Source organism: Haliotis cracherodii, unplaced genomic scaffold (assembly GCF_022045235.1).
Source record: "Haliotis cracherodii isolate W230 unplaced genomic scaffold, xgHalCrac1.p SCAF_20, whole genome shotgun sequence".
Classification (NCBI taxonomy): domain Eukaryota; kingdom Metazoa; phylum Mollusca; class Gastropoda; order Lepetellida; family Haliotidae; genus Haliotis; species Haliotis cracherodii.
Window position 1 is genome coordinate 8,076,174 of NW_027266276.1, and position 18,562 is coordinate 8,094,735.

The 18,562-nt window shown below is 41.0% G+C and overlaps 1 protein-coding gene across 2 annotated transcripts in view; it reads right to left on the reverse strand.

Moving 5' to 3' along the window:
* The window catches only part of LOC139470225 (corticotropin-releasing factor receptor 1-like), a 176,703-nt gene extending 167,870 nt beyond the window's left edge, over positions 1 to 8,833 (reverse strand). For both annotated transcript variants that reach the window (XM_071252545.1, XM_071252544.1), the window contains exons 1-2: positions 8,773 to 8,833; positions 5,351 to 5,887 (exon numbers count right to left, since the gene is read on the reverse strand). In XM_071252545.1, coding sequence (XP_071108646.1) covers positions 5,351 to 5,459 — 109 coding nt within the window. In that variant the 5' untranslated portion in view covers positions 5,460 to 5,887; positions 8,773 to 8,833. The remainder of the gene's footprint in view (positions 1 to 5,350; positions 5,888 to 8,772) is intronic.
* Positions 8,834 to 18,562: the final 9,729 nt, after the last annotated feature.

An 18,562-nucleotide genomic window follows, 5' to 3' on the forward strand; every position in this document is an offset into this window, starting at 1 on the left:
ATGATGAATAAAAGCGACAAAACAGTTTCTATAATGATGAATAAAAGCGACAAAACCTTTCTATAATGATGAATAAAAGCGACAAAACAGTTTCCATATTCAAAAGCAGAGTCTACTGTACGATTCCGAACATATAAACAGCTTTAGTTGGGAAATGTTCTCCAGCTTTGTCGAATTACTGAATATTGTAGCCTTTATCAAACAAGTTGAGAGCAAGAGTCGTATGTCAGGGAATTGTGTCCATTTCTGGTCGTTGAATGATTTTCGCTTAAAACTGACTAGAGGAATAAAACAAATACTGATCCCTGGTGTCATCGTAGGAATATTACAATTATTGGAATGTTAGTTTTAATGCAGTGACACGTGACGGTTTATGTGTCACATATTTATCAAATTTAAGTGATTTTAGCAATTGCAAGAAACATTCATTGTCCAAGCCCCTGACCATTGCACTGACCACCAGTTCGAGCCATGCAGCTGTATTAACTATATTTTCGATAATCATTGCTTTTTCTCAGTTATTCTCAGTATTCTCTCATAATAATTCGACAGTCTGTCACTGAAATACAATCAAGCGAGACTTCATTTTAATGAATATTTAACGAGAAACCGTTAGGTCTGTGTTCACCCATAGAAAACGTGATCTGCAAACACCTGGTATCATCACTATTTGATTGACTTTTAAGAACACAATGCTCATGATATAATTGGAATCGTACAGTGGAATCTCATTTTAGTAGACAACTCTTAATATGGAAATCTCGATTATGGAAATGGTCTTGTCGCCTTTATTTCTGGATTAACGGGTCGTGACAACGTTTAAACGAGAGTTTTACTGTGGGAAATATCCAGTTTTGAAGAGACGCGTCATCAATAGTTGATATTGGTTTTTGTTTGGTACCTAGGTTGAGATACGAATCATGAACGGTGACCTGAACGGTGACTAGATCTGCTTCTTTAATTAAGTAGGTACAAAATACATATTGGACAATAACTGAAATAAGACAAGTTCTATGGATGAACAACTTCTTTATTACAATTAGTGCGACGTTTCGGTGTAGATCCTAACACCTTTATCAAGCAAGTGTTAGGATCTACACCGAAACGTCGCACTGATTGTAATAAAGAAGTTGTTCACACTTGCTTGATAAAGGTGTTAGGATCTACACCGAAACGTCGCACTAATTGTAATAAAGAAGTTGTTCATCCATAGAACTTGTCTTACTTCATCACAACAACTTCTAAAAGCCACTCAAAGAAGTTGGACAATAACTGTTGGAAATGTTGTGATCTAGACAACATAGGGGATCACCCACGAGATAAATAGAGGATATTATATGAGTGTTCATTTCAAACTATGTTTACGTCAAGAGTGTCGTAAAAATAGTACGACATGAACACTCATGTAATATTCTGATTAATGTCTGTTTTATTGGGGGGTACGGATGGCCCAGTCGTCTAAGGCGCCGCGATTCGCTGTGCAGAGTTGCGTCCCTTGGGCACGCCAGAAACCTATGATTGTGGTTTCGAATCCCGGTTCGCCCTAATTATGTTTCTAGGTTTGTCAGCACCATACCCGTGCTCGTGGGTTTCACTGAAGTGGTAAACGTCTGAGATCTACATCACTTCGGGCTTTCCTCCCACAATAAGCTGACACGCCGTTATATAACTGGAATACTGTCAAAAGCGACGTTAAACACAACTCACTCACTCACTCACTCACTCACTCTGTTTTATTACATTATGAACAAACGAGAAATAAATAAGATTTTTTTTACAGTTCGAACACATGGCGAGTTATACGGAAGTAAGTTGACTCCAAACGTCTTTTTTATGGCGTCACAACACAATTGTATCCAAAAAAGGTCCCTTCTCTCCTGGTGGGTAACCTAATGTTACTTTGGTCACAAACAGTAATACTATTACGAGTTTACATCACATTATTAAAAGTCGAATTTGATATTATTTCGATTTAACAACCGTTGGAACCCGAATTCACTATTATACTAAACTAAAACAGTGATAAAAAACAAATTAGAATATGCTTATGTGGTCTGTCACGAACGACATTGCTGGGCAACGAAAGGGGTTGCATGAAAAAGTAGAACTTCCGAATGGAAAACAAAATTCGAAAAAAAGCGGAACCGAAACCAGATTCAGATTGCAAAAGAATCAACCTAAAATGTCATGATCGATTTTGGGGGTTGTTCGTTGTTACATTTGTGAGTATCAGTTGTCATGTCTACAACAGTACAGTGGTTTTCTAGTTGTGACTGGTAGAGCGGTATGCAAACTAATGATAATTAAAATAATATATGCCCCCATGATATAAAGTATACAGGTCCGGGATACTCAAAATTATATAAAATAATATAAATTCTCGATTATCCCCCGAAACAGATTCCATGGGGGGTAAAGTGCAAAATAACAACGAAAATTATATAAATGGATCACTGAAAGTCAGTAATAACACCAGGTGTTCGCGTAAAGAGTAAAATTAAAAAATGTCGTCGTAGGAGTCGATTACAATGATCAGTGATTACAACGTGTGACGCGACTAACTGCTTGTCATCACACCCGGGCATCTTTTTTCGGTGCTCACGCTATCAACCACTCGTTGCTAGGCCATGTCTCAAATATTTCCATGCCGCCGTGATATAGCTGACGTATTTCTGTATATAGTGTAATACAACTCCATTCATTTACGGCTCATTGAACATCCACCCTGTCATAGTTGCGTAACTTTATATGTCGAGTATATACCAGACGGCACGCTGTTGATAACATCCACGAGTCTGTTGTGAGATCACAAGGCTTCGCAAGTGAAATATAAGGAGTTGTGATAGGATCTGAAGAATCCTTTTCATGGCTGATTACTGGAGAATGGGTTTAACTTCCAGAGCGGGAGTCAGGTCTGTAATGTTCCATGCTCTGCCAAATAATTCGGCTAGACAATCGACAATTACATGTAATCACACAACCGAACGCGGGACAACGCTGCAGCTGTTTCAACATACACGTCAGAGTCGGTTCCCTAAAATATGCTTAAAAAACCCTTGGCAGGCGTATTTGAATTGTTTTCAGTCATTTGTATAAAAGCACTTAGCTATGTTCTTGATGGAGCGTCTCGGATAGTTCCTACGATGACCACACGCATATGATAAATAAATGCTTTCGACCACCCTCTGTTGGTTTATGTACACACATAATATATTGATCCACTTAAAGGCCATGTACCCTTGTTTAAAAATGACTGGGATTGACGGGGAATGGAAAAGCCTCTTTCTGGATGTCATACCGATTCGCCCCGATTATGTTTCTAGGTTTGTCAGCACCATACCCGTGCTCGTGGGTTTCACCGAAGTGGTAAACGTGTAAGACTTGCATCACTTCGGGCTTTCCTCGCACATTAAGCTGACACGCCGTGATATAACTGGAATACTGTTAAAAGTGGCGTTAAACCCAACTAACTCACTCACTCTAGATGTCGGATAAGGTACGTGTATGTCTTATCAATGTCATCCCAAAACCTGCTGTTATATCGCCATGCAAGAAACTTTAAGTTTGTCTGTGGGTTTTTAAATCACGAATTACAGGGGGTTGGACATATTTATTCCCTCCACTGTGACTGTCGAACCAACGTTTACCTCCTTATGTAATAGTTGAACTTAAATTTACCTCCTTATTTTTTTTTTATTTGACGTTTGAACGATATACGGCTTTTCCATTGGACAAGAGGTCGGTCACATGACCGCGGAATTGACGTTCACAATCTGACGTTCATACGTTTTTCACGAGACCGTGTTCTTGAAATGACGTAAACACTGACTACTTCCACATTCCTGGGGATACCCCTGGGAATTCCCTAGCACGAAGACATACATAAGCATCATTTCTGATCATTTAGAACCTTTAATCTTGGACTCTTGGCATTTCACCTTTGCCTTCATAGAGTGAGGGCCAAACATTGTATGAACGTCGTCGCAAGCTTCGACGTTCATACAGTTTGGCCCTCACTCTATGAAGGTTCATACTCCAATGAACTCACACAAAGTGAAGGTCAATTCTTAAATTAAATAGTTAAACTAAAGTGGGTGGGTGCGGACATGTTTGTAATCGTCGATCGAACGTTTACCATCCTTATGTGACTGTCGAACTAAAATTTACCATCTTATCGTGATTATCGAACAAAATTACCACCCTAAAGTGGGTGCGGACATGTTTGTAATCGTCGATCGAACGTTACCATCATACACACGTTTACCCTCTTAATGTGACTGTCGAACAAACGTTTACCCTCCTAATGTAACTATGGAACAAACGTTTACCCTCCTAATGTGACTGTCTAACAAACGTTTACCCTCCTAATGTGACTGTCGAACAAACGTTTACCCTCCTAACGTGGCTGTCGAACAAACGTTCACCCTCCTAATGTGACTGTCGAACTAACATTTACCTCCATCACGGTTGAATAAGCATATCTAATCCATCAATGTGAATGTCGAACTTACATATATCCTTATCGCTGTGAAATAAGCATACAGTGTCCCTCCCAGTGTGACTGTCGAACTAATACTTACACCTAATGTGACTAAAGTTTATCCTTCATCACACTGGATGGGTATATGAAATCAGAATGTTATTACCGAATATAAAACATCAACGCCAAAGAAAAATCACTCTCGATTATCTCGCGATCGATTATCTGCCGAAATCATTTGACCAAAACAAAACCCCATAACTACACCGTGGCTTAATGATTTGGCTAACCAGCAAGAACACACGGGTAAGCCTTGACCTGTGGCATCTATAGTGGTCCGGCAGTTATTATGGACAATGGTCATCGCGTTACGTACACTTAAGATGGCCTTGCGGGGCCTGCCGGGGGTTGATGGTTCCACCCACCGTCGTCGTATCACTACCCTGGAGATGTGAGGCTAGCTAATGAGGAAGACTGTAAGATGAACAACAATCCGCAAATATAGACTGTTCTTATGTCATTTATCGCTAATTAATTAATGGACTTTACTAATATGAACCTGAACGAGTGATGCCTTGTAGACATGACATGGCAGGTCGATTTGCATTAGCTGAAAAAACAACTTAATTAAATAACATTAGTATATGCTGAAGTTTGTAAAATGATAATGATGCTGATATCAATAACACCGGTCTGAAAATGATGCTGCTGGGAAAATATTGGTGAGGTAATGGTTCTCATACATATCAGAGAAATAATGATGACGATAATGACACTGATGTTGAACACTACTACTACTACTACTTCTACTACTACTACGACGACGACGACGACGACGATGATGATGATGATGATGATGATGATGCCTACCTGGTGGCCTAGGGTCCGGCCATACACACGGCGGTATTTCTTCATAGTAGGTAAAGGTATAGTTCCCCCCGTGTGTGTCTTCCGTTATTCCTGCCAGGTTCTCAATCATGTCACTTGTACCGACTCGGAGCAGTCTCAACAAGCAGATAGAATAAGCCCCTCGATGAAGAAGTGATTCCTAAATAGAAATCCCAGGTGTAGATCTTTGCACCAGTACAAGGTATCCTCGACTCCGCGCTCCTAGAACAATGCCGTCTGACAGCTCCAAATCACCCGTGGACGCAATATCGCCTTCTGATGAACCAATCTGTCTTATAGTGACGACCAACGCACCGAACTGCTCTTGTTTTCCATGCCAGTTCAAACTCGACTGAATAAGGCGAGAACGAGTACCACAGTGATCGTGTTGGGTCAATTTCTCTCTTTTTAACAGCTGTGAAGGACACGTGTTTGTCATGCCATTCTGTTTGAACAATTGTCCAATGCCTTATGAGAAGTCATAACCGCTTTAGGCTCTAGTCTGGTCAACTGCTACCTCTGAAACAGAATGGTCATCGGATGATTTCTGGATTAACGTCTCAATCTGATTTGGGACAATTGCTGGTGCTCAAAGTCCTGTATCAGCCTTAAACGGTAATTGAGGCATAACCCGGAGGCTGGGTGGTGCGGGGGGTAATTATGAGCTTTCTTCCACATCCCTAATGTCCACTAAAGTGTTACTCCACAACGATAGGAAATACAGTTTCTTCGTCTACCGCCGCCGTGATAGCAAAGATAACGCGTAATGGCGAATTAAAACAAGCTGCAACACGTTTCGGGATTAGGTGAATTTTGAATGCACTAAGAATTGTTGTTGGTTGCCTTGGTGATACATGTCAATAACTAAATCCTAACGTAATGTTCACATTAACGAAAAAGCGTTTTCACTGACGAAAATGGTAAAACGACGACTTTTCGGAATTCTTGGAATGCCATAAAATACCTTTACAACAAATTACTCGTTTAACAAGTATTTTCTTATCCGTAACATATAAGTAAGTAACATCAAGTAAGTAACATATTTTCAAGTAGGTAACAGATTTTGAACTGCGGTAATATGAAGCGTTAAAATGTGATGACATCAAGACGTTTTTCACACAAAAAATCATTACCATCTTTTGCACTTCACGCTACGAAACCGTCATGACGGAGATGATCAGTAACAAAAAAGTTCAACAGTAAGGACTAATGGACTGAAAGAGAACATGTTCTCGTTAAGCCCGACATTGATGCTCCAAAATGTATATAACATTATAGCATTCACATTCGGAGTTCTACATAACAGAATCAAATATACATTGTACCAGATCTTTAAGCACACCGGTAACTCAAAGTACAAATAGGTTTCTAAATAGTATCTACCACATACAAACATGTACATGATACACGAAATGTTAAATCGTTTTAATGAGAAGCAAAACATGGTGTCTCTAAAAATGATACGAAAGCAAGAATAAATGGACTGAAAGATGACATGTTCTCGTTAAATCCGACATTGATGCTACAAAATGTATATAGCATCAATAGCATTAACATAGCATTGTAACATTAACATTCGGAGTTCTACAATATCCATTGTACCAGATCTTTAAGCGCACCGATAATTCAAAGTACAAATAGCTTTCTAAATAGTATCTACCACATACAAACATGTACCTGACACACGAAATGTTAAATCGTTTTAATGAGAACCAACACAGTATGTCCCTAACAATGATAGAGAAGCAAAATAAAATGATAAATACCTTATACAGCGTGCTGTCGTACTAACAGGAGCTATCACGGGCACATAAAGAATTGAGCATCTGAGTGGCAAATCACTGATGGTCTGTGTTGATATCTGATTGCCAAGCATTATATGCCTTGCTCCACGTGACTGCCATGAGGGGTCATATGCCTTCTGGGGTCATATAACCCACGTGTTGTCATATGGGGACAAACAGTGACCCGAGAGCTTGTGCCTTGAGCACACTGGACTGACCTCAGACGTACAATATACACAGGGTACATGGTATGGTTGTTGCCAGCGTTTCAATGTGTGGTCAAGGACGGTACATAGTTTTGCTAAAGGAGCCAATACCCTGTTGATATGTATCACGTGGAGAGTATTCTTTGGTTTCGTTTTGGAGTGTGGAAGTGAATCTATCGTCTCGGTAGTATTTTTTAACTTACTTAGCGACGAGAACATATTTAAGTGAACATAGCGTCTGGTACTGAAGTGCAGTAACGGTCTTTGCGGCATATACTCAGTGGTGAAATTTAACCAGATCAAATACCATGTACGACTGTTACGACTCAAATAAAGGGTGGACCGTGACATAGCTGTCTATAGTTATCTATCCTTCCCCTGACTTTATATCACCTCCGTGGTGTAGTGGTAAGCGTCTGCCCGGAGAACGGAAGGTCGGGTTCGATGCCCGGCCGCGTTATACCAAAAGACGTTAAAAGATGGCACTTGTTGTTACGCTGCCTTGCGATCAGCCTTTAGGAGATAAAACAAGGACAGGCGGCTCTAGAGGAATACCCATGGTAAACTACTCGGTGATCTAATACAATAAAACCGCCATTAGTCCGGACAAGTACCAGCAGCCAAGCTATATAAGTGCAGTAATTTTGACATTAAACCAATTTCACCGCAGCTCACCATCACTCCTTCCTTGTCTAGCTTTAGCATCCAGCTCTTCTGAGTAGTTTCAATGACTAGCTTCAGTGGCTTTCGTCACTATCCAGCTATATTATGAAGGTAGTCATGAAGAGTTAGCGTAGGCATGACCAGTACCAGCAGTGATCATGCTGCTTAAGTTGACAATGTAAATGTCAGAAGGATGCACAATGCTAATTGTATATATGTAAGTTAACTATGCGTTCATAAGTTGTAGAATAACGTGGGCTTAACTATCTAGCATCACAGGTGATATTCAAGCACCTCTCGTTCCGACATGTATCTCCCATTTATCACAATGATAAACAACAAACAGCTCCAGGCTGATAATCTGATGCTTCCATTGCCTTCGTCACCTTCGTAAGCAGATATATAAGTGACTTCATCATGCATCTTTCTTATGACCAGGCATGACTAATACTACATCTATTGATATTGATAATCCATGCGTTAGAAGATGAAGAGTTAATAAGGGTAATTTTAAACAATTTAAGAAATAATATTCTCGCATCTTGAATGATTCAGAAGGCAGCACTGGCGATCACAATCATGTTATTTCGTTGCAATAAAGTCGGTTTATATCTATAATGTAAAATAGCGATGCAATTCACGTCCTGTTGAATATAGTCAAAATCGCAAGATGTGAAAAAAATGCATTATGTTCCAACCTGGATTTCGTTGATTGAATATAAGGGCAAAACAAAAATCAGAATGAGCTTACCTGAATCTCCCCCGTGTCGATTTGTGAAGCTTTAATTCAAAGTAGTAGTGCTCACCGTTTCAGTTGAAATCCAATAATGAAGAATGATTTTATGCGTTGATCCATCATTGAGAAAAGACGCGCTGTTTGAAATTCCTCATACACGCATTGCCATAGGCTTCATCGCTCCCAACACCACGTCTGTGAAGGCGAATCCTATTCCATGCGCCTACAGCCAACAGAAATCTATTGTGCTACTGTGGTGCGATCGGCCGGCCACTGAAGTCGCCCTGTTCTATAAGGTAAGAGGCAGCGCACCGTGGCAACCCAGATACACTACGATCCACGCGTTACTACCTCCACCAGCGAGAACATAGGATGCTCTTGTATTAAAAGTCTGCTGGGATATTAATAGCCCAAAACGTCCATAACACGTAATTATATCAGGTGCAAATCCGTCGCTATTACTGTTTTATATTTTTCTTTGATTAATTTCTGTTTTCATCCGTTAGAAAAGGTTACCCATGAGCCTTAGGGTAATAGATCATTCGGGAGATCGTGTCTGCATAATTAAATTACTTGTGATTGTCCATAATAAGATTCCATCACATCACCACGTGCTGTATTTTTGGGTTCGGGTTATTTAATAATTCTGCAGGAGAGAAAACTAGATATTTCATGAAACATTTCAAATTTGTTTTCAATAGAGTGTGCTGTGATTCAGTGACGCTATGTGTTTCGTTAATCAAAACCCATTCGTTATGCAATCTGTAATAACAGATTTATCGGGAATTATTACACTCAACGCAATTCTGTCCACGGGGATTCCAGGATGGTTCAGGGCCGAGCTTCCCTTGATTGTCGTAGGGGCGACTTAATGGATCGCGTGGCGGGCTCGATGACCTGCTTGGTTGGGTGTTACCTTAACCCGACGCACGGACCGTTGCTCATAATATCAATCATTGGATACTCTGGTGCAGACTCGATTTTACATAGAACGCCGTCATTTAGCTGGGATATTGCTGGGTGTGGCGTTAAACAACACACACACACACACACACAAACACGTACGCGCGCACGCACGCACGCACACACGCACGCACGCACGCACGCACGCACACATTTGAAACAGAGGATAAAACATTGGGATTTTTTCATACGAATATAACAAACCTTGTTCTTTGAAAGGGGCGGTCGGGTAGCCTTGTGGTTAAAGCGTTCGCTCGTCACGCCGAAGACCCGGGTTCGATTCCCGACATGGGTACAATGTGTGAAGCGACAAATCTACGCCAAGTACGGAATGTGCACTGCCCTGGGGTGTAACGACAATGGTTGGAATGTAGCAGCACTGTAACGGCTGTGTACCAGTAATGTTAAAACAATATATCGGACTTAACCAAGAAATAACACCTATGCAACGTCCAGAAATACGGGGTACGGGTGGCCCAGTCGTCTGTGGCGCCGCGATTCGCTGTGCAGAGTTGCTGCCCTTGGACACGCCAGAAACCTCTATGATTGTGGGTTCGAATCCCGGTTCGCCCCGATTATGTTTCTAGGTTTGTCAGCACCATACCGTGCTCGTGGGTTTCACGCGAAGTGGTAAACATCTTAGACCTGCATCACTTCGGGCTTTCCTCGCACATTAAGCTGACACGCCGTGATATAACTGGAATACTGTTAAAAGCGGCGTTAAACCCAACTAACTCACTCACTCTAGATGTCGGATACGGTACGTGTATGTCTTATCAATGTCATCCCAAAACCTGCTGTTATATCGCCATGCAAGAAACTTTAAGTTTGTCTGTGGGCTTCTAAATCACGAATTACAGGGGGTTGGACATATTTATTCCCTCCACTGTGACTGCGAACCAACATTTACCTCCTTATGTAATAGTTGAACTAAAATTTACCTCCTTATTTTTTTTTTATTTGACGTTTGAACGATATACGGCTTTTCCATTGGACAAGAGGTCGGTCACATGACCGCGAAATTGACGTTCATAAGCGTATGAACAACACAATCTGACGTTCATACGTTTTTCACGAGACCGTGTTCTTGAAATGACGTAAACACTGACTACGTTTCTAGGTTTGTCAGCACCATACCCGTGCTCGTGGGTTTCACCGAAGTGGTAAACGTCTGAGACCTGCATCACTTCGGGCTTTCCTCTCACATTAAGCTGCCACGCGGTGATATAACTGGAATACTGTTAAAAGCGACGTTAAACCCAACTCACCCACTCAATGAAATATAATATAACGACGATGTAACCATACAACACTATACATGTAACGACAACGTGCTACATGTGGGCGTATTGTAACGATTGCGTATTCTCAGCCAGGGCGATTTAAGAACAATTTACGGCAATGTCACGACAACGAAAGAAAATAACATAGGGAAATAACAAGAAACGAATATGGAACGGCGATGAAACAACACAACGACAAAGAAACGACAATGTATTAGCAATAGTTTAGTCTTTGCCACGTAAATTAAACGTCTCATGTACGTGACGACATAACCTCGTGACAGTTTTCGGCAACGTAAATGGGTATGTAACTACACTGTAACGACAGTGTAAAGGCTAAATAACGACAATAACAATATTGTAATTTCAGTGGCGGCGAGGCTGTCTATAAACATATATAATATACCAGATCAAAAGAATTAGAAATTAATAAAATTGTGCGGACAAGACTGTGCATTGTATGTGTCAATATTAGATCTTCCTCTGATCTATAATAACCCTGTGTGCTGTAAGTCAAATATTAATTAATGAAGCCGATTGTGTAAGCCTTGTAAATCAATACTATATTAGGTGATAATAAATATAACACGTGAATTCGCCTTTCATAATGATCAAGTACATGTGTGGGCGTGTGCTTTCGTGTGTTCGACGATTTTGTCGCGATACGACATGCTTCACCCACGTCAGCAAGCCTGACCACCCGATCCGGTCAGTCGCCACTTACGACAAGCAGGGGTTTGCTGAAGACCAATTCTAACGCGGATCTTACGGGATCGTTAGTTAGCTAACGTTTGAGTTGAGCAGCCAATAATGTTTTACATTTTCCAAGACCATCGACGGGTGGTCCCATGGTTAATATGTTTATATGTCGCGCAGACATACTGGGTTCGATTCCATATTGTGTTGAAAACGTTAATATTGGTCCTTTTATGATTGTGATCGCACAAACTACCAACGTGAACCAACTATCACAATAACCTTCAACGCCTCCCACATTATGTTTGCAATGTCTAGCAAAACACTCAACCCACACAATTGAACACGTTATTGACATTAATACACTAACCCACCTCTTAACGAGTGTAAGCGGTGTTTTATTTCACACAGAGAACCAACTTCAATATAGCACTAATGCTTCGACGTGTTCCAATACAATGTCCCTGCCTAACTAGGCGACACATTCAGCCTACAGTCAGTGTGCGGCTACGTCACAACGACTGACGGCACCAGTGGTATCATGTCAGATATGTGTTTCAACCAAGGCGTAGTGCGGGGCTATATATGATAAACAATCACATAACAGGCCAAAAGATTGGTCATAGGACTGTGTCATATTTTACTCACCCCAACCCCCCCCCCCCCTCACCCCACCCCTTCCATTTAGTGTAAAATTGTTTCATCTCCCAAATACATGAAATAATGTAACATTTGTCAATGACCCCCTGACTAAAATAAAAGACCAGTCCTTTTATTTATTTAAATTATTTATTTGAAGAGTGTACTGTGTCATTTCCCCCTGCAGCACCCACCCCTAGGCCTGTGCCCACTCCCACCCCCTAAGGTTGTAATATATGTTGGCGAGATCCTCTTTCTCTGTGTCTTTTTTTCATGACATCGTCCCTCACTCCCCCCCCCCCCCCCCCCCTCCCCCTTACACACTCATGTTTAATCTCACCCTCCCCTGTAATATATTACCAGTTCCAAATTACATAGTCGTTCTAGTTTGGTAATATCCCTAGATCGAAATGATAGGATATAGAAGTTAGTTTTAATCCAACCATCTTCAGATGCCGACCTTAGTGCGATAGATAGCGCCTTGCACCTCGTTCTATTCGATCACGCTAACCAGTTTCGGGATCGATATGTAAAGGCCTGTTTACACTGTTCGACAGATCGCGTCGGATATATGAGTCGTTTTATTGTCATATTGAAGCTGAAACCCGCTGCAGCTGGATTTCATGAGTGAGGATGGTCTACGTTATTCCAGAAACCATGGAAACCAGCAGTTGATACCACATTATTGCAACGCTGGGAATCGATCCCGGGTTTTCGAGCGACAGCGTTAACGTCGAATTCGAAACACGCATGTACATATACAGCTGAGGTGAAATTGGAGTTAACGTCGCCTCCAAGATTATTGCATTTATATATAATGACGTGCATGCACGTGTGTATGGCTGCTTGTACTAATCCAGACTGATGCCGATTTAAAGTGCTAGCCCACTAAGATACCATTTCGCAGTTTAACATGAATACCCCACTCAGACACAGTAAACTGATTCCGAGCCGACCAGTCCTTGTTTTAGCCCCTTAATGCCGAGCTCCAGACAGGGTAACAACAAGTACCATCTTTTAACGTCTTTTGGTATGACGCGGCCGGGATCGAACCCCGGACCTTCCGCTCTCCGGGCGGACGCTCTACCACTAGACCACGGAGGCGGTCTATATATACACTCAGTTTTACTCTCATTACCATTGAAAACTGTTCATTGTCATGTCACTGAAGGCCACAGGGTTGCGCTGAACTCAGTATCTCGTGTGACGGCTCCGCGCAGCAATCACAGCTCTGAATCTCCTCGGCACTGACTGGATAAGTGTACGAATTCTGTATACCTTATATACCGGATGTTTTGTGTAGTCAGGTTCAATGAACTACATACTACCTGTGCCTTTCTTTTTTTGAAGAGTGTACATGTTGTATGGGGCATCTCAATTACATCACATGGCGTCCTACGACATATACTGAACACATTTATACAGTGCATACACCTTTTAACACTATATAGTAAAACCTCGTTTGTCCGGAAACAGTGCTATGAAGACGATTACTGTTGGGAACGACTGCTGAAGACAAAAGTATGATATATGAAAGGATGAGAGGGAAATCAGTGCTGACACCGGGTGTTCGCCGAAAGGGCACGCATGTTCTGCTCTACCGTTAACATCCCCGAACACGTGTTGAATATGTTTTTGTTGTCTGAGGTGAGGTGAAATTGGGTTTAACGTCGCGTCCAAGATTATTGCACTTATATAGCGACGTGCATGCATGTGTGTTTGTGTGTATGGCTGCTTGTACTAGTCCGGACTGATGCCGATTTATAGTGCTAGCACACTGAGATACCATGCCGCAGTTTAACATGAATACCCCACTCAGACACAGTATACTGACTCCGAGCCGACCAGTCCTTGTTTTAGCCCCTTAATGCCGAGCGCCAGACAGGGTAACAACAAGTACCATCTTTTAACGTCTTTTGTTATGACTCGCCCGGGGATCGAACCCCGGACCTTCCGATCTCCGGGCGGATGCTCTACCACTAGACCACGGAGGCGGTCTTTCGTTGTCTGAAGTATCTACGTTAAGGGCTTAGAGGAGAGATATCTGTGGTTCACAATATGTCCTAATGTCTGTGAACCTCGTGATGGAACCTCTCGGATTACGCCTTGTAATTGTTATTTTGGTATTAAAGTCCCTCGAGAATTGTTATTGTAATATCATAATGTAATAATTCCCACCGTTATCTTGTAATTGCAGTCACATATACTATTCATGGAATAGTGAGTTTCAATCTGCCGTTTCGCAACAGAATGCCCATTGCTGTCTGAATGGCTTCGTTCGTTGCTTCGTTCTTTCGTTCGTTCGTGGATTCCTCATTAAGCTCAGTTTTAAAATAAATTACAAAGAAATCTCAAATATTTTCATAGTTGCCCTCTTTGCTATATATGTTTTTTTTGACATTATCATGTAGTGATTGTGACGTGGAAATCATTCAACAATGCAGATTTCTCTGCAAATTCGTTTCGAGAGTCAGGGACATTAAAACTATCCATGCCTCTAACATCTTCCCGAGGCAAGGGAGTTTACTGACTGTAAAAGTCCGGTTACCATCCTTTCCAAACATGTCTGGAATTATGGAGTTATATTTTGACTGGTCGATTGCAGGATTTGCAAAGCATGTGTACCACCATCTCGGCATCAACAGACATTTTCCAAATCGTTTAATGTTTTAATCAGGTACTCATGTGATTTGATGTCCTTTGCGTAAGTAAGACCCGCTTTTTCACACTACAGATTTTGTTTAACGATCACATCGTCTTGACTGGGCGCCGCCATTTGATCTGAAGCAATTGCATGTGATGTGAAAGGTTGAATCTGATTGTTTTGTGTTGTGTTTCGTCATAATAAGGATGTTGACATCCATAAATTCTCTCCCTTGTGTGTATCACTTCTAAATGCCATTCAAAAACTCCATAATTCATTGTTTGAAAAGTATTAATCTTTTCCTTTGGAACTGCCAGACTGAGGACGGTTCGGCACCCATATACAGGTGTCCCAAATACTAGGATTGTCTTGTGGCACATATTGTAGGATATAGTGTACAGTTAATTATTTGCAAATTCACATTTCAGAAAGAGATACAAGATTGTATTCTCAAGAAACCCAGGGCTTAAAGACTTCACACGGTGGCTGCATGGTACCCGGCTCAAGACGACGAACGAGGACAAGTGATTCAGCTGAAATAAATGCGATAAAATAAATTCATATATATGAAAAAAATATTTACTGAAAGTAAAGTCCATTGTACGATTCCGACTATATCAAAAGATGTGTTTATTGATCGCTATTTTTTTATCGTTTATTGATCTGTATTTCTTACAGGGAATGTCAGTTATGTGTAAGATACAGGTTTTAATTTTGATAAATTGAATGATTCAAATAACAATACTATTTTGGTCCCACAGTACTCGCAATTTATTATTCGTTTGAATTTAAATTGTTTTTCTTCGTTTCAACAAAGCTGATCTCGTAAGCTGATCTCATCTGTTGGTGGGAATAGGCTTCACACATTGTACGCATGTGTGGAATCGAACCTAGGTCGAATATTTCTAAAAGCGGCGTAAAACCATGCTCACTCACTCACTCACTCAATTAATACAATATGGTACAGTGAGGAAAGCATCGTTCTTGGTTGACGGAAATCGTTCGCTGAAATTTGTATTATTTGTTTGTTGTTTACCGTCGCACACAACAATATTCCAATCGGTCTGCAGTATGTGAGGTGATGCTAAAGGGGAGACGCTAAGTGCTGTGGGATTAGTGGCGATTACCGCGAGATTATCTTGACGTCCTTTTATAACGAACACAGGAGATATAGATAACGTTGCACATATGTTTTGTGTGTGTTTTAGGCGATGTCTTTTTACACGTGGCAGCAATACATAACAAGGCGTCCATACACACAGAAACAAACATACGCACACGGACACAGGCAGATAGACAGACGGATGAACGAACGAACGGACGGACGGACAGACAGACAGACAGACTCTTTGTTTGACACGGTTATCTCCCCAAACACCGAAATGTCAAAACACCTACAGCCCAGTACCCCAACACTTGGTTGAAACTAACAAAGGGATTTCACCTACTTATAATGGAACAGTCCCAAAGACGTATTAATCCATGAGAGTAAAGGATGAACCAAGTAAAGATAAGCTGGATTAACATTTGGAAAAACTGACTGAAACTGAGTATAAGATTATATTAATTTACTTAAGATTGGTTTGTTTAAACATATTATGTTTCTAAAGAAACCTGAATTGGTGAACAAGCAGGTTTGCTTATTTTAACACAGTTTTGTGATTATCATCTGACTGATAGTAAAATAGAATGTATATAAATATTCTTGGGGTTATTCCATTAACATGACAAAGGTCACAGGCAGGGGATTAGGTAATTATGCATTTAAATATTATTTCTTTCGTTTGAGGTACGAATAAGAAAGAAATTACTTTCTCCTACCGTAGGAAAATACAACATGGTGTTGTGTAATAGTAGAGGGCGCTTATAAGGGGCTATATAAGGTTAAGCATGTATAGAGTGGTCATTCTCGCTTGCAGTGCGCCACTGAAAACTTTACTTTTGTTATGGAAGCCCAAACACCTATCAACGACAAGTTAGACGCCATTTTGAAACAGTTGAATTCATCTAAAGAAGAGATAGCGAAAAGTATAGATGAACGATTAGAACTGAGAGTTGCTGGTTTAAGAGAAGAATTCTCAAAGACAAACAAGGAGTTACAGAAACTGAAAGCAGAGAAAGATTACGTATGGTCACGCGAGGGAAATCGCATTCAATATTCTTTTAATGAAGAGACTTTAGAGACATTTAAACAAATTGAATTTGGAATTCAGTACGGTAAGAGTGATTATGTAACTGAGTTAGTCAAGAATGAGATAGCCAGGGTCGAGAACAGAAACAAACACATCAAGATTGCAGATTCGTCCGAGGGAGGCTGGGAGACCGTGAGAAACTACGTGTCCCGTGAATTGGCTGATGACTCCGATGATGACCGTCGCATCACGAGGGCCGAGAACAAGGCCATCAAGAAAATCAAGGCCAAAAACGCTCGTAATGCACGTGCGCGTCCATATAGGTATGGACCACGACCCATTCCAGCGTCAACAGCGGTCAGCGACAGCATGCACGGTCAGTCTGCTGTTGGTGGTTTTCAGCTTTTTCGTGCCCGTGGAGGTCAGAGGTCAACAGGGGCCTGCTTTCACTGCGGTGACTTCTCGCATTGGAGACGAAATTGTCCACTCGCCAACGGCCAGACCCAGCCCAAGCTCAACTCAGACAAACAATCAACGAGGTGAAGTCCATCACGAAGAAGCCGGGACAAAAGTTAAGTGTAGTTTTGAATCTTCTTCACTCAATAATGATACATTTAGATTTACAACCGATTATTATGAGTATGAGCAGGGTCAGGCTGAGATCTGCGTGAAGAATAGACTTAAAGAGAATGTTTCTTTTTGGAAGTATATCGGAGCAACAGATTTTGTGTTAGACATTATTGAAAACGGGTACAAGATTCCGTTTTACTCGACTCCTCCAATGATGGATAAGAGAAATAACAGATCTGCTATTAAAAACAGTGAATTTGTTGATTCGGCCATTCAAGATTTAGTACATAAAGGTCTCGTAGATGTTTGTGCCGTAAAACCTCATATCGTGAGCCCTCTATCAGTCGCTACACAATCGTCAGGGAGGAAAAGACTTATTCTAGACTTATCTATTATAAATAAACATATTTGGAAAACTTCAGTGAAGTATGAGGACTGGAGATCAGCTTTGATGTATATTGAAAAAGGAGATTGGTTATCAAAATTTGACATTCATTCTGCCTATCATCATATAGACATGTATCCTGCACATACTGACTTTTTAGGATTTGCGTGGGGAGAAGGTGAGAATCGCATATTCTACAAATTTCTAGTTTTGCCTTTTGGCTTAACAACCGCCCCGTATGTTTTCACGAAAGTTACAAGGCAGTTGGTTAAATACTGGCGGTTTCAAGGTCATAAGGTTGTAACATTTTTGGATGATGGAATTGTGTCTGCTAAAACGAAAGATTGTGCAATGTCTACAAGTGGTTCTATAAAGAATGACTTAATCAAATCTGGATTTGTTCCGAAAGTAGAAAAATCTTTGTGGGAGCCTCAACAATGCATTGAGTGGTTGGGCCTTATCATTGAAACTAAAAGTATGTCTTTGACAGTTC